Raw genomic sequence first — 22,082 nt, forward strand, 5'->3', positions numbered from 1 at the left:
GGCTAAATGTTTCCAACTCCGCAGAAAATGATAGACCAGAGCACCCAGTTTGCCGCTCCGCCGAAATGAACTAGATGCAGCTCCGCTCCGCGATGAGCCGATGACTGCTCCGGGGAGTTGGGCCTTCCTATCCGATGCTGCTCCGTCGACTGCAAGAGCGGAGCCGCGAAGTAGACTGAACCCGAACGGGTTCTATGTTCCATTGGTACAGGCTCTGCAAATCCATGATACGGCTCTTTTCTCAGAATCTCTGCGTGTCCTGATGCCTCCCACGCGTAGCAAATTGTCAAGTTAACAAGCTAGCGACAGATATCATCGGTCTCATCGTCGTTTGGGTTATCAATTGATCTAGGCTCGATACACTGAGCTGTGGGAGAGGTGTTTGTGCCTAGCTGAATTCTACACTACCTTACGGGTCAGAGAATAAATTAGTTGCATCACACACTTAACACATGGACTCGTGGCAAGGTGGTTACTCCTTAACACTGAGCTGTGGAGTATGCACTTCGGGCGTTACAGACGAGAAAATAAAGGACGGTCGGCTTGCATAAATAATGGAAACTAGGGGGTAGATTCTCTGAGTGTGGGAACAAATAAAGAGAGGTGTCTAGTTCCAAACTGCACAACTGGGTATATAAAAAAATGTGGAGAGAAGATAAGAGTAGAGAGAAGACAAGGTCGAGGAGGCATGAGCAGAGACAAAAAGATCGCCTGGCAGCATAATCCCAAACGTTTGGAAGGATTTACAAACATAAATGGAAAGGAGTGTTGCGAGCGGCCGTTTTATTTGTCGGTGTAATCGTAGAAGGTTGTGGCCGGATAGAAAAGCTGTTTTGCCATTGCAGTGTCTATTTCTCGGTCGTCTAAAATATAGTTATTTCTCAGTCGACAATCGTATCCATCGAAATGAAGATTTTTTTATCCATCGGACCACATTAATTTACACGAATCTCAATGATTGAATTAAAAAATTGTTATAATCGACTAAGAAATAGTTATTTCTGTCGCCTAAGAAATAGCAAAACCGTTTGCTATTTGTACTATAATTGCCAATCGGGATTTATAATGAACGAATGTTCGCTCTTTAGTCGCTCGGAGCGAACGCTCTATTGGCCATTCGATCGGAAAGATTATGGTTGGGATCGTGCCACGTGTCTTTGTGGGGTGGCAAGTTTAGGTCCGTGGATGGCAACTTTTAGTTATGTAGAGTGGCAGCTTTATCCTGTGAAGGTGGCAACTTTAGTTCTATACGGATGACAACTTTGTCTCGTCGCGTTAGAAGACTATGGAGCAAACGTTTTAGCTGTGTGAGATGTCAACTTTAGTTCTATGAGGCCGGCAACTTTAGTCTGTGACGATGGCAACTTTAGTTCTGCGAGGCTGGCAACTTTACCCGTCGCACCAAAAGGCTAGAGAGCGAACGTTCGCTCTCTATTCCATCCCATTGCCAATTGAGTATGTAAAGCAAGCAAATATTTTAGCTGTTTGTTTCTATGGTACTACTGCAAACAAAGCGAGGCAAACGCAAACGGATCTTAGGACTGGATTTATTTTTTAAGTTTCTTTGCAATTACCTATGTATACCAGTGTAACACCATTTAGACTTAAATCATCAATTGGGAGCGTCAATCACAATTCCACAACCATATAGGAAAGCAGTTCTATTTGACTGGGTTGTAAGGGCATGCTCAACAACAGCCGGTACTAACCTAACATCCACCTCATCTTGAGAGAAGCTGAAGCGCTCCGACAATGGCTGAATTTGGCCTCAACAAAGGCTGCAAATGCGTCATTGTAAATTATGATAGTATGTAAATGATTGAGATCATGCTTGATGGTGGTAATTTCTAGGGAGCCGCCGCCGCTATCTTTGATGATTGCTTCTATTTAGCTCGGGAGTTTGTAAACATTAAATTTGAACATTGTCCAAGGGAGGCAACCTGTGTAGCGCAGGAGCTAGCTAAATTGACGCTAGATGGTCTCTAGTTGGTTTGATGATCCACCAGCATCCATTAGGGCATCCTCAACAAGGGGTATAGCACAGGTACAAGAAGGCAGTGGCCAATGTGGAGAAAAGATGAATATCATAACTAAGTATATGGTCACTTAAAAAAGTAACAGGTACTACACTGATACCAAGACAGAAAAGAAGATGGCATGTGGATCTATCAAGAAAAAGAAATGAATAGGAAAGAAGAAAACATATTGAAGGAGAGAAAAAATTTAGTATATCAAGTATCAACTATCATTGGAAATTCCCTTGTACCTCTTTTAGTTGAGGATGTAACTCTTATCGATGATCAATAAAAGTGTATAAGTGCATGTGTCTCAAAAAAAATCCACCTCATCATTCCCCTCCTAGTTTTTTTTCTTGTACAAGCGTGATGTCTTCTCCAAAAGCACCCTGGTCCCACTGGTCATACTCTGCGTGCCATAGTAATTTCTGCTTCAACGGATTGGTACAATTACTTTTACCTACTGTATCAGCATAGCAAATATGAGAGACAAGATTAGTACAATCCAGGATTCATTTGCTTTGCTCGTGCCATACCACGAAGCTGTCAAGGCGGCGCACTAAGCTAGCTACCTGAAGAATAGGACAAGTCAGGAACAACGTCGTGCTGCACGTCCAGCTTATTTGCTACCAAACTTAACTGAAAAAAACCCGACAGTTTCAGACTTAGCGACAACAGGCTTACAGTGGAGAATATATCAATATGCAGCCACTAGTAAGGAGACAGCGCCAAGTGCAATTTCGGGAGGAGGCTCTGATCGGCGTCGCTTGGATTGTAATTGCAGGACCGGATTCGTACATCTTCAGAAGACGACCTTAAATAAATAATGATCGTCCAGCGGTCCAAATCTGATGATTCCGTCGTGTGCGATCCAAATCAAAAGAACAGGAGGATTGCAATGTCCTCGAATCAGATCATACGACTGCATGTCTACTTATCCCAATGCCTCCGATGTCGGAATAATTCTCAGCCTTGTGAGCTAGCCAAATATGACATTGTTGTCCAGTTGGGGGATTGCGCCCGGCTATATACATATATACTCCCTGGTTATACAAGTTACTAGCGGCTGAGAAATTTATTTATTTTACCTTTTGTGTCTGAACCTGATTTGAGAGCACATCACGTTCTCAAACATAGATCATGGCAACGTAGTTTGGTACTCCGGGCTTTTGAGAGGAGTGGATGGAATTCTTCATAAATAAGGATGGCAACTGTAGAGGGGGTGAGAAAACAAAGAGGGGAATGCAAGCACAAAAGTACAGAACTAAGGCCTTGCTAGCTTGGAATATAGTATGCTGTATTTTTTGTGGGTGACATTTAGTACAACTCTCTTTGGAATCATACCAAATACTAGTCTCCCTATAGAAACTACTCCCTCCATTTCTAAATATAAGATGTCCTAATTTTGTCCTAAATCAAACTTATTCAAATTTATAAAAAAATCAATTGAGATCGTTAGATCAACAATTTCAAACGAGATTGTATTATAAAAATATGTATAATGACAAAACTCATAAAAATAACTTTAAGTCGGGTGTTCTAGCTTTGTACTTTTGTGGAGAGGCCGGGGTTTTCCTTCTTTGAATATTTTTTTTGAAATCTCCTGTGCCGGAGCTATAGCTGGTTACCGGGCCGGCCCGGAGCCCCTCTGTTTCCCACTTTTCCTTATTTTCCTCCGTGAGCCGCATCTCGTCGTTCCTGCATCTCGCTGGCGATCGACCGCCCCAGCCCCTCGTCGTCTTCCTCCTCGCGCGAGCGCCGCCGCCCCTCCCTCCTTGCGGCCCATCTCGCTGCCGAGCGCCCCAGCCTCCTTGCGTGAGCGCAGCCACCGCCGGTTGATCTCCCCTTCGATTCTCTCGCTCCCCACCGTTTCTCCTCCCATCACCCCCACGACCCGATTCCGCCCTTTAGCTCCCGTTCCATCTCCTTAATCTTCCCCAATTCGTAACCGAGGCAAAAGTTAAGGTAGGGCGGCCCTACGCCCGTGATGGTAAGACCTCGACCCCCCCTCCTCTCCCAATTACCTCCTTCCCTTAGCTTCGATTAATTGTCGGATCTGGCAGTCTAATTCTTGGTTCCTTGGCGTGATTATAGTCGGCGCTGTTCAACTTCAACTCGTTCCTGATTGTGGTGCTGCTAGTGATCTGCACCTGCACCTACATCAAGATGCAGTTCCCTGCCATCCTCAACGATCGTACTGGGTATTTTCTATGCTTCCCAAATTTAAAAGAAATCGAGAATTTCTTTGTCTGCGCTCTGGGCAAATAATTGAACTGTCAAATGTCATACGGAACTGTTGTGTAACTTTGGTCTAGAGCATTTTAATTTGGAGCTGTAAACACTTTTGGATGTCCAAGTCCGACCTTAAGCTGATTCGGAGTGAATTGCAACATCTGAATCTCTGGCACATATGAAGGTCGATATGAATAGCATTGTAAAAGTCGTTTCTTTTTTTGTCTTCGCGTGAAGCTCATTCACGGGGAACTAAATATTTGGGCCCTCTTTGGTTCCAAAAATTCGAAAAAAAAAACATAAATGGGATAAAAACTTACATTATGTTGTTATGCTTTCTTGAATCCTATAGGTTTGGATACCATGGAAATTTGCATAGGAAAAATAGGATTTAGTCAATAGAACTTTTCCTATCAAATGTACTGCAAAGTAATCCTTAGGAATAATTCCGATGGATTACAATCCTACAAAACAAAGAAACCTCGTAGCTGAAATTCCTAAGGATAAAGATAAGCAAAATTTTATTTTAAAATCTTTTGGATCAAATAGGTCCTAGGGCTGTTTGTATGATATCCGTGGTGGCAACTGGCCTTGTGTGTAGTTTGTTCTTGTAATTTGTTAGGCTGCAAGGGATCCTGCCAAATTTTGGGCAAACATAGGACCGGAAGAACAACAAATACTTTTTTCCTGAAATTATTCATTTTCTTACATGAATTTCTCTTGGCAGATTCCGTGGTTTCTTTTGGAAAGCAGCCCGAATAGGTATGCTTCTTTCTCTGATTGCATCTCAATTCTCAAATACTATGCACTCGTTCCATTGATCAGAAACCTGCATGTTTCCTAGTTTCTTTAATTTTGTAAATTTAGAGCACTAGTTTCTGTCAAGCATGTACCTAGTTTCACCTGTTGAACTGTATTAAAAACGTTGTCTTTGGATCAAGGTGCTGAGTACTTCTGGTCCTTTGTAGAATTTAATTTTCTTGGTGAAGATTTACTTTGTTATTTATAGAAGAATGTTCTCTTAAATACCTTGCATTTCGTTTATCTTTGATTTTTTTTAAAATAAAAATGGAAAGGCTGTATGATCACAATTGTCGGAGTTCTGTTGTTGGGGAACGCTTGCTACATTTTATATCTACAAATGCTAAAGTATTCATTGAAATTGTTAGTTTCTTTTTTTTAATAAAAATGCCTGCAGGCTGAAATAGGAGAAGGTTGAACTATCTTTCATGCTGTTATAGCTCTTCTTGTCGGGAATGCTTACTGCATTTCCAGAAATCCACAATATATAATTACTGTTAGTAACGCAGAAGTTAACTGAATTTTTTGCTTTGTATGATGTATTTCTTCAGTAAAAGGTTAGGTTGTGGCTGCAGACGTGAAAAAGCCTATTAGTGGCGGTTGTCATGTGTATTTGTTACACTATCGTTGTCCTCATGGTCGATCTGAGGTTTATTTGGAACAAGGATAATAAAAGCACTCAAAATGTTACTACTGACTAGCTTTGTGCCCGTGCTCTGCTACGGAATATCAAGAAAAGAAAATTTATAACTGAAAAAACATGGTAGTCAGCTTATGAACCAATGTAAGCCTGATAATAGATTTTGCTGAATTTGTACTCTGAACCCAAACATTGGAGAGAAAAGTCAACAACAGATACTATGTAACTCATGGGTTTGTACAATTTAGGTTAGAAAAAAGTGAATTGACGACCACCAACTCCAAACTTTGTAAGTAGTAAAGATACTCGAAATCTGCATAGCCCTATGGCAGTGCAATCAACCTAGGTTGCATTGATTCTTGCTTCACTCAAAGTCTATTGGTTCAAGGTGCTTTCCGTTCCATGGTACGGGTCCTCTGACTTCCAGCTATGTGTTGTGCGAAAATCCCATGAAATATGCAGGGGATGCTTGAAGAGCTTTCTCCATTAGCAGGTTATGTAGTGGTCGGCATTCCTATGTGCTCTGACTGATCCCCGCTTTGGTGATGAAGGTCACTGGGGTGACTATGGAAGGATTCCGTGGTACTAGTATATGACTCCCTCCAACTCAATCAATATGAGGAACATTCCACCCGTGCAAGGTCATGCTAAGTTGCTAAACCTGCATACTGCTGAGAGCGAATGAACTTGTATCCTGTTAAGAAATTCTAATGTTGATCCTCTCCAGTCTGTGTTTGGTTTTCCCTGTACCAGAACTACCACCAGTTTCTAGCAGCTAACAGGTTTATTAATTTTAGGATAATTCTTTCGTTAAAAAGAAGTTTATGATAATTCTTCTCTACAAATCTGAACTTCCTATTTTAACTTGATTTGTCCTGGAAGAATACTTCTGTAATAAAAAAACTTAAGAAACAGATGTAACAGTGACAATCAACCGCAGATTATTCACTCTGCAACTTGCTATATTAGCAGCAACTTTGTTGAGAAAGCTATACCTAGCTGCCATTAGGAAATTCTGGAACCGACGCATGATTTCTGCCTTCTGATCTGCCATTAGGACATTCAGGAACCGACACATGATTTTGCCTTCTGATATGTGTATTTCGGGGCCTATTCATAAGTTATTTGACAGTTTGTATAGAAGCAGGTTGTTTCTTCAGCACAGAATTCCAATATACCGCCCATGCTTTCATTTGATTGATGGTGATTTGGTGCAACGATTGCCGGTAGTAACTATTTTCTTATTGATGGCATGCCAAGTTTATGCAATGAAAACAATGAGACATAATGTTTCTGAAGAACATGGTACCGCATATATTGATGTATGCTGTTTTGTTAAGTGGTCGAATTCACTCTTCATTCTGTTCCTTCATCAGGTGAACGTTTGAGCCCTTGGGTAGCATTTGGGTGTTTCGCTATGGGGGTGTCCACTATCTTCTTCTGAAGGCCAGAACAATCATATCCCTGGTTTCAATCTAGGTTGCAGAAGTTCTTTATAGGAAAGAACCATGTGAAGTTGCATTTCCTAGAGAAGCTTTTTTCTTCTGTTTAGTTGGGATGGAGAGAGGCACTGTTGTCGCAAGAGTGGCATGTCGCTACCAAACATTCATGTTACGTGATTGCACTCTGGCTGGCACCCCTGGGGAAAGACAGAAATGGTAATATGATTGTACCGTTCCATGGTATGTGTTGAAAATGGTCGACTAATGATCATGTAATATGGAAGGCTCATTGGGCCGTGCAAAACCAATTCTGTTTTTTCTTTTCTGAACCGTGTCCCACCTTTGCATTAATTTCATAAGGTAAACAAAACACATCTCTGTATGCAGTAAATTGTCGCTGATTCTGACTGCCATCCGCAAGAAAATTGCCACCTTTGCAATTTTTTCATAAATCTGGTTGTGTTTGTGAGATGTTCAGCAAGAGGGACGAGCTTACAAGTTTTTCAAATAACCATGCACTTATAATAACAAAGTTCAAGCTATGCCATAAAATTTGCAAAAAACGACACAGCTCCGCGGGACTAAGTGTGAGTTTGGCATTGAGGTGGATTATGATAATCGAGATTTTTCAATTGGCTTTTGCATATTTTTGTTTTGTCCAACCAATTTTTTTCTGCTTCCATGTGTATTTTTCCACAAGAAATTATAAAATAAGTTCAGTGCACTATAGTTCAGCAATGTTAAACTCAGCCTAAATATGAGTTCGGCATTGAGGTGGATTATGATGATCCAATTTTTTCAACTAGTTTTTGTTTATGTTTCGTTTGGCTGACTAAACCTTTTTTTGCTTTCGTTTATATTTTCCCACGTATTGGTTTCAACTTCAAGAGGGGAGAAGTTGCCTCTCCGTGGTAATGGGGGGGGGGGGGGGGGGGGGGGGGGTTGGGGGGAGATTAAGTTCATTTTTTTTTCACAAAGATTAAGTTCACTCGTAGCATTCTCCCTCCGTTGATTTATTTAATGCATTTAAACCAGCATGCCAAAAAAAATTGGTCAGCAATTATAGTTCAGCCATATTTAGGTCGTGTGTGGATTACCACGCGTATGGCAAGATTTGTAGCTAGCTCTCTACGGCTCCATATGCCTACGCGAGTAGTATGAAAGTGGCAAATTCATTATCCTAGCAAATTGCCATCCAACTGTCCACCAATTAATAGTGACGGGAAACTACAGCAGAATTCCAGAAGATTTACCCTAACAAATTGCCATCCAGCTTCAGTTAAAAAAAGTTAAAAAATCAGTCAAAAAATTGTCATCCAGCTGTCCACAGAATGACTGGAACATTAGTGCATGGGGTTGACGGTGCACAGGGAAAGGAAGACTAGGAGCAAAATGATGGAAAAACAGAAATGAAATTTCGTTTAGTTCTCCTGCTGTGAAGGCAGACGTCGCACATCTGCTTGTCCCGATGCTTCTCATGCCGAGTTTTGGAGATCTAGGTCGCCTCATCGTTGAGGTCTATCGACAATCTTGTTCTTTTACAAACGCACTATGACTATGGTGCTGGGTAGGTTGAGTATGCGTATATATTTCTGTCTACACTGAGAACCATGTGTGATATATATCCTGGTAATTGATTACGAGGATCCGACCAGTAATCACATCTTCAGAACGTACCAATAATTTTCGATCGGCGTTGTATGACTAGGAAAATGTGTAACGTCCGTATCCCTAACTTGGCAGTAGATCGACTATATGTAATCTATAGATTCTGGTTACAAGTAGTAGGCTCCATAGGCCGGCTGAGCATCTGAGATATTTGGTTCTGAAATCTGAACAACGATAATCCTGATTAGAGGAGGAAGACACTCTCCAAGCTAGTTTCATACTCGGTGCGTGAGACAAAAACACAGAATTGCATAAGTAACGAGAACAAGTATTCGGTTTTTGGAACAAAAACTGCCCGAGCAAATACCCCAAAACGGCCCGGCCCGCATAAATGAATCCGGGTTACCCTCCGAGCGTCGTATATCTCGCGCTAGGGGGAGTGGGGGTTCCGCCGCCCAATCCGCCGTATATCTCCGCATAATCCGGGTTCCGCCGCGTGAAACCACCCTCCCCGCCTTCCTCTCCTTCTTCTCCGGCGAGCTCCTCGCTCCCCCCTCTCCACCAAAATGCAGCGCAATAGATCCGCTTCCGGATCCGGCGGAACGGGCGGCCGCGGCAGCGCCGAGGAGACGGCCGACGAGCATGCAGCCCGCATCCACTCCAACGGAGCCCGGAAGCATGGGACCCGCCACCAATCCTTTTGGTGCCCCCTCCTACTAGGGAGCTGGGCCACATCCGCGTCTAGCGGAAGTCGCCGCCGCAGGGAAGAGTAGGCGGAGACTTCCGGATCAGCCGTCCGCTGCCGCCGCTCTGCTCCCCCCGGGAGGACGAGAACTTCAAGCGCACGGTGGCCGACTCCATCGTCACCTTCGATGAGGGGAAGCTCCGCCGCCAGCAGGAGTACGACGAGGACATCACCATCGCGCTCTAGAGGTCCGAGGAGGACCTCCATGCCTATCCGTACTCCGACGAGGACGAGGAATAGGTAGCGTCGGCGGCAGCGAGGTAGCCCCTCGAGGAGCAATTTTGGTTTTTGTTGATGAAATGCTCCTCCTAATTATTAGGTTTATTAATGCTAGTTCGAATTATGTGTGAAGTTGTTCTAATCGTATTAGATCCTTTGTAATTTATGAAGTTTCTATGTATGAACTTGCCGTGCTTCGACGCTCGAATCGTTCTGTGTTTAAATTTCCAAAGTTGCCTATTCTCCTGCTATCAAACGGCACTGAATTTCAGAATTCAGTTCAACCGAACTCGTATTCGCCCGTTTACGGGATCCGCTAGAAATGCTCTAATAAAAGAGGCAACGGCCAGATTTTCTTTCCATCTCATCGCGTTACCAAATCCCGATTCATTCGTCTCCCAAAACCACTGGGGCCTTCTTCTTTTGATGGAAAGATTGTAGATGAAACCACTAAAGTATAATTATGAGCATCATGATTTGAACTCTGATGGTTGGAGTTATGCACCCACGACATTACCACCACACCAAGAGGTGTTTCTCCACTTGGGCCGTTTTCATCTGAACCAGCAACAACGCAGCAAAACACAACGGCAACACCAACACATGTTCAGACAACGCCCCTTAGGGACCGTCTCCGGAATATAATCACTGCATTGCATAGAACTTCCATCTTCGATTATAATCACAGAATGAACGTATACACTAATACACATCACACTGCCTGCCACAACAAGCTTCATATCATAGACTGCAATCCATTGATACAACTGATGGTGGAGAACATTATCCACGGCGAGGTTGATCCTGCGACCAACGGGGGCGACCAGTCTGACGAGGAGCGAGCCGCCACCGGGGGCGAGCAATGGCCTGCAACCGGCGGGAAGAGAGCATGGGCCGAAAGGAGTTGGATCCAGAGTTCACGAGGAGTTGGCAAAAGGATCTAGCGCTCTTCAAAACCCTGAAGATCCAAAGGGAGGCGGAGTTGATAAATGATGCTTCCTTTGTTTCGCACAAATCGCCATAACTCTGGTTGTGTCTGTCCAATGCTAAGAAATGTGGTGTCATCATAAAATTATAAAGAACCATACTAGATCACATCTAACGAAGTCGAGTGTACATCATGAAGATTTATGAAAAATTGTGCGTGTCAACACTGACGGGTATATTGAGAATACTGGTTGCATCTTCAAGAACCGGAGACAGGATGGGTTCTTTTCCTTTCGAGACACCAATCGAAAGAAGGTACAAACTCACTGTTCGTCAAGAAAAAAAATATAGATAGAAGACATGTGCTGGAATTTTTGTTTCTTTTTCAGCACCGGGTATAACACTGGTGAAAATTGCTAGCTGAAGCATACCCAAACTAGCATAAAACTGGTCATATTAATTGAAGGATTTTTCTATATACAAATACATATAAATCGTGACCAGAAACATATATAATTAGCGAACAATAGGGCTTAATTAAGTGGATCTGCAATTGATACTCGCTTGCTTCACTGTCCAACTCAACAATGAGACTGATGCACTGAGTAACCATCTGTGGCTGACAGAGTGACAAATACAGGAACAAAATGTTTCAACTCCGCAGCTAGTGACAATTACAAGACCAAACTGTTTCGACTCCCCAGCAAGTAGAATGGAACGAGGAACCGCGGCAAATAGAATGCTACATTGAAGATCACCGGGTTCATAAGATGCTGGACTTTGCAATCTCCGTATGGGCGATCGCGTAAAACTTGGGGTGGGTTGTCAACTTATGATTTGGCTCGGCAATCCCACATCAGTTTTCTTTGCCACGAATCTGCTTGTCCCAATGCCTCCCACGCCGAACTGGTAGTTTCAGGGAGAGATATCACCTGCTCCATCATCTGCCTTATCGAGGCTCGATACACTGTGTCAGATCAGTACACCGAGCCGGCTTGATACACCAAGTCGTTGAGCAGTTGAGGTGTTTGCGCGTGAACTCTAAACTACTCCTACCTTGCGGTTCAAAGATTGCAGCACACACTTAGCACATGGATTCTCGGCATGGTAGTTCAGCACTCTGAGCATGGGAGAGGAGGAAATGAAGACCAGCATAAATAGGCAGGGCGTAAAGCATGGGTAAATAAAGACGTATATAAGCAGTTCGAACTTCAAGCGCAGCGTTCCACAAAAAAGATGCACCCACGAACATAATCCCTCCGATCCATATTGATTGTCTTAAATTTGCCTAAATACGGATGTGTCTATGCCTAAAAAAACGTTTAGATACATGTAATATATCGATAATTAATATGGAACGGAGGGAGTACTAGTAATTAAAGCAAAGTCTAAGAGCTAATTAATCGGATGGATTTTACGTTCCGAAGAACAAAACTAACTAGTTGAATTATCGGTTTTGCTATTTCTTAGTCGATTGAGAAATAACTATTTTTTAGTCGATGGTAGCAACCTTTTGATTCAATCATTGAAATAGACACTCCCTTGAATTATGTTGGTCCGATGGATAAGAAAATCTACATCGGATGGCTACGATTGTCGACTGAGAAATAACTATTTCTTAAACGACTAAGAAATAGACACTCTCTTGAATTATGTGCTACAGATCAATACTGTTGAGAAGTCATCGGTGGACAGCCACCAATCTGTATTTCTGATAACATCATCGGTGGCAGGGTGTCCATACAGGAGAGAAACGTTATCGACGAGAGAAAATATTCCCAAACCATACCATAACTCTTGGGATCATTGTTACCGAAACCACCAATATGAAAATTTGGTACACAAAACCACTACTTTCTGGTCAGTTATTGCACAAAGCACAAGCAGTCATATTAGTGGCTCTAAAGGTTCTGACACACCAGGCCCACTCATCAGGATGCATCTGCCGTTATAACCGTTAGGCTCCCACCATCTGACGTGGTGTGCCATTGACATCCCATGGCCGAGCGGAGATCAAGTCACTCATCTCGGTGGTCAATTGATCGACCATATCCTGTTCACAAATTAATATGCTTGGCTGAGATATTTGTGTCTAAACCACTAAATATCCTGGCGAAAGATAATGAGGATGCAGTCAAAGAAATCACATTATCAAACTTGAATTCACCACACGGTACTCTAGTCGGGAATTCTGGGGTGGAGAGGGAAGAACATTTGTCTAAATACTAATCAAGTTAAGAAGGAGCTGTAGATAAAGATATATGGGAGCTGGTAGTTACTCTATTGCCAAGAATCAAAGATCCGCATATAAAGTTTTTAAGCTTACACCCAGTTCGCAAGTCTGTGCAGCTGCCTATCCTACTGCCTCCCACCCCGAACTGATAGCTAGGCTCTCGATTCGCTGAGCAGATGAGTTGTTTGTATGCCTAGAGTTCGGAACTAGCATGCTGAACTCCGGGATATTCCTGTTCCGTAAATCCCCTTGTCCCAATGCCTCCCGCGCCGAACTAGTGGTGTCAACGCGCCGAACTAGTGGTGTCAACGATAGATGACACATCGATCTACTCGCCTACTCCACCATCCGGGTTATCGACTGATGTACGCTCAGTACACTGAGTAGTTGTGGTGTTTGTGTGTCTTCAAAGATTGGTTGATCTAAAAGAGTCCACAGATTGCAAGTTGCAACACACTCACCACAGGGATTCCAGGCAAGGTAGTTCGGTACACTCTGGGCGCTGGAGATCAAGGAGGAAATTGGACTTGCATAAATAGGTGCGGACGTAAAGCATATGGCTAAAAAATGAAGAGGGGTATGCAGTTCGAACTTCAATTGAGCACAGGCGAGGAAAACAAGATTTATCGAGTAGGGGATGCGAAGTTGGAAGTAAAGAAAACGGGACAATGGTACATAATGGTTGCCAGACTATGATTAATTTTGTCCTTGTAAACTTTTCATCACCATTTGAGTGTTAATTTCTCGTAGTGACGAGTGGCACATGGTTGGTCTGGATTCATGAATCCGAAAATCTCAAAGTAGCATTATAGGTTTTCACCTGGACGATGACGAGGTGCCAAATGTTTGCTGGGATGAGAAATTCTAATACTGCCGTTATGAAAATTAGCGGTGGGTTTTGAAGACATACTCTATTTTACGAGAAAAACTACTCTTACTTTACAAGTTTCTATACCACTAGTCATGTAGTACCTCCAAGTACTTCAAAGCACCATGAAGTCCATAACACATTAGTACTCTACTGCAGCTATCTGTAATAACTTCGAAAATGGAACTAACTGAAATTGCGACGGCCATTTAAGTGGAGGATGGACCAGTTTGCATGGGTTTTTTTTTTGGCGAGAAAAAAGGGATATCATGGCAAACTTAAATGTGCTTAATCGCTGGTCACCAAAACTTTGCCATCAGGCACACTTCTAAGCCAGCACGACGTGCGGTGTTCTAAGCGGCCTAAAGAAGCTAAGCTATGACTAGCGCCGCTCTGAGTACGCGAAGATTTCAGAACTGTGATATCCCTAATTCCATTCAAGCCGCAAGTTCAGCGTCCAGCGGGTCATGGTGACAGCAGGGTAGAAAGCGAAAAGCCGCAAAGATAACTTGACCCCTATGATCTCACAGAATCATACCTGCTCCAGCAGTTTTTTTTTACCCAAACTACGACGGACGAAAGCCAGCCTACACAACTTTTATTAAAACCAGTAAAGAACTTTACAAAGAGCAAGGGGGGGGGAGGCGGGTGGATTATGTACAAAGAAGACGACTAGATTACAAATGTCTCACCAAGTGAGACAACATGATGGCCCAGTCTTCCATGAGGCATTTTGCCGTAGAGGAGCTGCATCTGTGAGCCCAAAGCATGGCATCCGCTGAGCATCTATCGATGACGATGTTGGGATCTTTGAGGGTAGCGTTGAAAACCATGGCATTCCTCCTTTTCCATATATTCCAGAGCACGATTAGGAGAACAGTATAATGGACCTTGTCCGGCTTTTGCCGGTTGGTGGCAAGGGCGACGAGGTCTGGGGAAGTTGTAGCATCAAGGTGAATCGATTGGAGTGCCGACCAGATTGGACGAAGAGAGCAGCAGTGGAGAAGCATGTGAGCCGTCGTTTCGGATTGGTCGCAAAAAGGACATTTGTCGGAGTCCGAGAGACCCCGGCGTAACCGGCGGTCGTTGGTGTAGAGCCGATTCTTGCAGGCCAGCCACATGAAGAGGCAGCAGCGGTTGGTGGCAAAGCTCGCTAATTTTTTTTAAATAATATGAATTTTTTAATCATTTCCGAAAATAATACGCGTTTTTCAAAAATCTCAAAAATAATACGGCCTCGGGCTGGGCGAGGCCGATTGGGCCCAGTCGGCCTGGCCCAAGCCGAGTAGGCCCAGTCGACCTCGGCCAGGCCGACTGCATGTCGCCGGCCTAGCCCGAGGGGCCCACTCGCTCCAGTCGGCCTGGCCCAGGCCGACAGGAGCCCAGTTGGCTTCGCCCAGGCCGACTGGCCCAGTTGGTTTGGGCCAGGCCGACTGGATTCAGTTGGGCCAGTAATTTCATTTTTCCTGCGCCGATTCAAAGTAATTCTTTTTTTTCTTCGGATCCTTCCGGTCTTTTGAACTAAAATACTCGACAACATGGATAAAAGTAACACGCCGAATCCGATTGAAAGTAATTAGTCTTCGCCGCTAGTTCGTTGCATGAGCAACGCATACACGACCGAGGCCCATTTTTTGTCTCGAATCCTTGCGGTTTTTTGATAAAGAGTAACATATATCGATAATTTGCTGGACAATTTCCATGTCGATTCTTTGCGGTTTGTTTGAACTGAAAGACTTGACATTTGGATAAATTAACATACATCGATAATGTGATGTTTACGGAACCAAGGCACGACTAAATTAACATACATTGGTAATACCGCAATACATTAGAAACACAAGCACTGCTGAGTCCACTTAGGCCATTTTCCGCTCGTATCGCCACGTTCTTCTGCAGCCTTTGCCACGGCGGCCCTTTCTCTTTGCCTCTTCCTTTCTGCCTCACGAGCATCCTTGCGCCTTCGTTCCTCCTCTTGCATCTCAAGCGCTTTCTCCCTGTTTTTCCTTAGTGCTTCGTCAATCCAACGACGTTGTTCCTCCCTATGCTCTTTCATCTCTCTCTCTTGCTCCTCCTTCTCCTGAGCTGCAGCTTTTTCCGCACGCTCCTCCGCGTGGAAACGCTGCCATGCATTTCGGGACCTCGTTTTGATCTCTTCCACCGCCCAATCCGGCATCTCCGTGTCAATCCAACGATACCACATGCATAGGGGCGGAGGAGACTACAAAAAGGCCTACTGTTACAAATCTGCTATAACACAGAAAACATGTTTTAGAACACCTAAATGTGCTTACCGGACGCTTGTCGTATGGCGAAACCGGGACAGGTGGTTCATACTCATAGTTCGCGCACATGAAAAACCTCATGCCCAGCTTATCTGAAAAATCTGTCACCTCCTTCACCTTGCATAGATTGCCGCACCAACACCTGAGATGTTCCACCCCCCGTGGCAACATCGCATCTTTCATCCTCCTCGGCCTCTCGCCCTGGTCCGAGCAAGGCAAACTCATTTGGGGACACTGAAATATTGGAAAAAACAATAGTGGGAAGGATGCTTGAATGACTACCGGAGATGAGGTATTTATAGGCTCTCAAACTCATTCTCCCGCCACCGTTTCCCTCCTCTTTTTCCCTCCTCTTTTTCCCGCCTCCTTTTCACGCCACCGTTTCCCGCCTCCTTTTCGCGCCACCGTTTCCCGCCTCCTTTTCGCGCCATCGTTTCCCGCCTCCTTTTCCCGCCAGCGTTTTCCGCCTCGTTTTTGCGCCACCGTTTCCCGCCTCCTTTTCCCGCCTCCTTTTCCCGTCTATTTTAAGTTGTCGGTTTTAATTTCAGTCTTTCTATTGCATATGTATTTCAGTCCTGCCGTTATTTATATGCAAATGTAACTTGAATAAGAATGCAAAAATTAGTAACATGTCTCTCTCATACATAGGACCTACATCCAAATATCAGGCACGGCGTCTGGGATGGCGTTCCGAGGGTTCCTGTGGCGTGGTCTAGCCATACCTATGAGGTGGCACTACGTTGCGCGGAGGAATCACGGACCCATCCTCATGATACTATGTATCCTCCTGTGTGGGGTCTGGTGGCGGAGTACTGAACATCCAGCTGTGTTGGACAGAATAGTCCTCTCCTTGAGCGTGATCCTGCTCACTACCCCACGAGGGTTCGGACAACGACGACTGATGCCCGTAGGCTCCTGCATGTGGGAAAGTACTTAGCATTACAATTGCGTAGCAGTCACGGTAATGAACACAATACAGTAGAAATATACATACCCTGTGGCTGGGTCTGTGGACGAAACTCGAAGTTCATCCTGGGACTCTGCTGGTGCTGCCACGATGAACCTCCAGCCTCAAAAGAGGGCTGATGCTGGTGCCACGCCGAACCTCCAGCTTGAAAAGAGGGCTGCTGCTGGTGCCAATAGTCGAAAGAAGACTGCGGCTGGTGCCACGACGAACCTCCGGCCTGCTCAGGAGGTGGTGGCCTGGGCGTCGACTGCTCTGGTAGACGTGGACGCGGGTGGTGTCGGGGGTGCGGTGCTTCCTGCTGACGTGGTCGCTGCTGGTGCGTGGAGTGACGAGGGGGCCGTACGGACGCCTGGTTGTGAACGACGTCCGAAGTGCGCGTAAACAGAGTGTAGCTTTTCCTCCATTCGTCTAAGCCAGGACCGGTGTGGCTCCCGTGGTAGTAGAAGTGGACCGGTAGAAAGCGAACGTCCATACGCAGCGAACTCGGCCTGTAAATCCTGTGTCAACTGAGCCTGCAATTGGCACGAAGAGTATTACATATATATGGCAAAGTACGTAACAAACACATGCATTATGTTAACAGAAGATACTTACCGTGTGCTGTCTAGAACCTGAAGTAGACTGGCTAGGGTACATATCTTGCAAACTCGGCTCGGCTATCTCCTGGAGGTGAGAGTGCTGAATGATGGTCAATCGGGTAGCTGTCATGTACCTCTGCAAATATCCGTTGAATAGATCGAGATCAAAGGCCGCCAATGGCCAAACCCGTGTCGTCGCAGTCTCCCACTCTGTGACGTACGACTGAACCCTCTGCAACCACTGAGTCTGCGTCCTGGTACTTCCCTTCCTGGTAAATCTGAGATCGCAATAGAAAGTTGAACAATTAAATTATGGACAATTCTGGACGACAATCATAAATTGGAGAACTGCACATACCTGTGGACGACCTGTGGAAGTGGATCCTCCGTCGGTGGAGGAACGACCAACTGGCGTGCCCCAAACTGCCTCATGACTCTCTGCTGGGCCATCTCCTCCACGCAGACGTCGAAGATGATCTTTGATTTTGTCATCCAGTAAGCGTAATCTCTCGTGCAGACCGTGGACATCCCGCCAGGGTATCTATGTTGGGAATATGCCCTAGAGGCAATCATGTATGATGTAATTCCCAATGTATTCATAAATATTATTGAGTTGTCCTTGTTTGAACATCTGATATGTATCATTGAATATGTGATTTGATTGTGGAACTATGTATTCATGTTGTTCATACTAAATTGTCCTTAGTCATTGAGGTTGTGCTGGACACATAACCTAGACTAATGTGAAAGTTGGCTGATGACTCGGTTCCACTTGTCATGGGCATGGTGATGTCATTCCAGCTTACACGGACTCGGCTAAAGAGTTTAGCGAGTCGGACTGACCCATATTGAGATGCAACGAGTAGGTCGTCATTTGCATGTCTCAATCAATGTAATCCTTAGACCTGAGGTTATCGCACAATCCGAGTTGTGGATCACCAACTTAGGTTCTGTCAAACGTTGTTCCGTAACAGGGCAGTTATAAAGGCAGAGTTCGGGTTGACTGAGAATCAAGCTGTGTGATGTGGATAACCAAGATGGGATTTTGCCCCTCCGACTGGAGAGATATTCTCTGGGCCCTCTCGAGTGATATGATTCGGGAAGCATGGCCATGCGCGACTTGGTTAATTGTTAACCGGGTTGATCGACTAAGAGTTAGTCGGATGAATCGTATATCACAGATCGAGAAGAGAGTTGAACTATTAAAGGGATGACGATTAATCGCCTATAGTTCGACAAGGTATATCGTGAGGCAAAAAGGGACTAAGACGTATGTCACATTGGAAGGTACGTCGTCATGACTCGATGGTACTTGGGAGTCGGCACGTTCTGCTAGGAGCCGCTACCGATTGATCGATTGTGAGTCGGACTCCAATCGTGTCCAAGTCGCCATGAGCCTGTGGGGTCACACACTTAAGAGCGGGAGCAAGTATTTGGTCGGGTTGGACCCGAACTGGAATTGGGCTGACAATGCGAGTTGGACTCGCAGGGTGGATGGGCCACAAGGCTTGGAGCCCACTTCCACTCGATATATAAGCAGGGGCGTGGGATGCCTAAAGGGCACGGTTTTTTCCACTCTCATGCGTTGAGAACCCTAGCCCGATTCAGTTCAACCGTCGCACCGGATCTAGCAGTCCGCCGCCGGAGCTCCTCCTCGCACGTGTGGATACCGGCAGAGGTGCTGTACGTTCAGCACTTCGACGATCGCGGGATTGGATCGGCTGGATCGGATCGAGGGACTGCACTGCATCAAGGCGCCGCATCAATAATCCGCAACTGCGCGTCTAGTGGTAATCCTCGTGGCCTTCTACCTCGGCTAGATCTTGGGAGTTCGCGTAGGAAAAGTTTTTGTTTATCTCTACGCGCCCCTTCAATCTATCCTCGATGGCGTCCTGTGTGTACGGCTCCCAGACAACCGCCTCAGAGTGCAACATGTCGAACTGCTCGTTGAATGATGGGTAGCAATTCCTGACCTGATCGTGTGCAAAGCGTCTCTGTAAAAAAATGAAGTTAGCTTCATTCATGGTTTATGTAAACTAATGTATGAATTTCACATTCGACATACCTTGCTACGTGCCCAAATTGTCGCGAAAGTAGGCAGGTCGATGTGTTCTAAGTCAAACAACTCCTGCTCAGGGTTAGGGTGATCCCCCGTAATGTCTGGTCGGCCGATAGAAAACCTCTCCCACGACCAGAGCTACAACAATAAAGGACATCCAAGCAGGGCTGACTTGGGCGACGCAAGCTGGCAAGCGTTGCACATACCTCGGTACGTAGCAGCTAAGACGGCCGAACCCCAACTCCTCTGTGTGATGTCGTCACCACAAGTTGCATTCACGATTTCCACTGCAATAGGGATGTAGCGTGCGCTAATGGTGGTGACGTGGTTCTCGGTGAACATCACCTTCCCGAGAAGCCACATTATATATGCCTCAAGGCTCCGAGTGATCTGAGACTCAGTCATTTGGGTCTCTGGATACCCAAACTTCTGAATCTGCATGCAACAAAAACCAAGTGGTAGTAAACCCATGCAAGTATATGAGCTATGCTCTTAGATATATTAACTTAAAACACATCGATCTAACCTGTTAATTGAGCAACCAATCTAGCTTAGGTCCGTGAGCCTCCGAGGTGAGTGGCCCAGCTCCGGCAAGAATACCTTGAAAACGTAGAGCACAAATTAACACATAGTTCCACATAGAGTACAAATTAAAACACAGGGCACGAATTAACACATACCTTGAAAGCGTAGTGCCATACCCTCCTGCCAATCAGCTGGTGCCTGCAACGGTCCTATGGGCTCACCCACCAATGGTAGTCCCAGCAGCATCGACACATCCTGGAGAGTAGGAGCCATCTCTCCCCAGCGAAAGTGAAACGTATGTGTCTCGGGTCTCCATCTGTCCACTAAGCAGCTCAGCAGCGAGTGGTCAATTTGTACCCGTGTAGAGTTGAAGCCTCGTCGCTCGCCCTCTACCATTTCCGCACGAGTTGCTTCAACAAGTCGTGCAAAAGGTAAAAGGCCAGCCCACTTCAAACTGCATAAATAAAATGGACATGCAAGGGATGAATAAATAAAATGGACATGCAAGGGATTATTGAATGAAATGTACATGCAACGGATGAATAAATAAAATGGACATGCAAGGGATGATTGAATAAATACCGCTGAATCCAGGCAGGGTGTATCATCCAATTTTCCTTAGGAGTGCGCGTGACAAGGGGCTCGACACTCTCAGGATATATGCGCCACCAATCGAGCAGCCCGATGCTTACTCTCAATCTCTGGAGATAGCAATGATACTCTCTCCATTTTGTGCCTGCAACATTTATAAACATAGTTAGACGTACAAATTAAAATTAAGCATAGTTAAACCGAGAGTGCATATTAAAACATAGTTGAACGAAGCGTAAAATGAACACACAGTTCCACACAGAGTACAAATTAAAACATATGGCACAAATTAACACTTAGTTTCACAGAGTACTAAATAAAACTTAGTTCCACATAGAGTACAAATTAACACATAGTTTCACGGAGTACAAATTAGCACAAAGTTTCACATATAGTACAAATTAAAACATACGGTACAAATTAACACATAGTTTCACATATGCATGATAAGCCTAGTTTCTTTCTCTCCCTCGTCGTCCACGTCTCCCTCTTCCACGGGTAGTAGCTCCACCAGTATCGAAAATTGGACAATAAGTGTCCCTGTGGCCAAAATGGTTGCATAGAAAATATTGTCGTGACGGTCCTCCGGCTTCAGATTCATCCATATCATTTCGGATGCGCCTGGACGGGCGTCTGCCTGTGCCTGTCCGCAGTAGCCCGGGGTCAAGGATGTACCGCCTTTCACCAGGGGTTACCTTGTTGAAATTGCCCATTACACGAAACCCTAGCATCTCACCCGTCCATGTGCTAAGCACAGACTCTTTCAGGTAATAGGGAGACACAAATGAGATTGCGTCCATTCCTAGCTGCCCGCAAGCAGCAAGTACATGTGAGCAAGGAAGGTGAAGCAATTTTGGTTTGTCGCAGGTGCACTCACACGTTGGCCACGCTTCATTTCCAATCTTCACCTCCTGTGTCCCCAATTCATTTCCAACGTCGAACATGTCAGTTGGCAAGCGCACCTCAAACCTATGTTCTTGATTACCGATGGCGACAACAGTATGAGACCTAGCTTTTTTCATCTTCTCATCCATGTACTTCATAATCTTTTCACAATACGGTGTATTTGGGTTGTTCATGATATGCATTTCAGCTCTCTGTCGTCTTTCTCTGAAATACTTCACCGTGCCATGGAAAATACCCTCGACGATGGCTGTAAGTGGTAAAGCCCTATTTCCCCTCGGGACAAAGTTGTATGTCTCTGCCAGGTTAGTAGTCATGACGCCGTACCTAGCGCCATGTGTGTCGTGCAGCAAAGACCACCGCTCCAGAGGCTCGTGCTCTATCCACTGCTGAAAGTTTTTAATCTGCCTCCCAACTCTTCTCCTAGTGCCGGGTGGGTCAAAC

General features: G+C 45.0%; 1 protein-coding gene and 1 non-coding gene across 2 annotated transcripts; one reads left to right on the plus strand and one right to left on the minus strand.

Annotated features, from left to right (window-relative positions):
- Nucleotides 1-864: 864 nt before the first annotated feature.
- On the minus strand, nucleotides 865-978 carry MIR7717A (microRNA MIR7717a). The gene has a single exon (NR_126997.1). It is a non-coding gene; the product is annotated as a microRNA MIR7717a (primary transcript).
- Nucleotides 979-3,660: 2,682 nt separating this feature from the next.
- LOC100844443 (protein kish) lies at nucleotides 3,661-7,467 on the plus strand. Its single transcript, XM_003563377.4, has 4 exons — nucleotides 3,661-4,005; nucleotides 4,110-4,216; nucleotides 4,975-5,009; nucleotides 7,065-7,467. Exons 1-4 carry the CDS (start codon nucleotides 4,003-4,005, stop codon nucleotides 7,130-7,132), a joined length of 213 nt encoding a protein of 70 aa, XP_003563425.1. The 5' UTR covers nucleotides 3,661-4,002; the 3' UTR covers nucleotides 7,133-7,467.
- Nucleotides 7,468-22,082: the final 14,615 nt, after the last annotated feature.

The sequence above is a fragment of the Brachypodium distachyon genome, chromosome 1, assembly GCF_000005505.3.
Source record: "Brachypodium distachyon strain Bd21 chromosome 1, Brachypodium_distachyon_v3.0, whole genome shotgun sequence".
Classification (NCBI taxonomy): Eukaryota; Viridiplantae; Streptophyta; class Magnoliopsida; order Poales; family Poaceae; genus Brachypodium; species Brachypodium distachyon.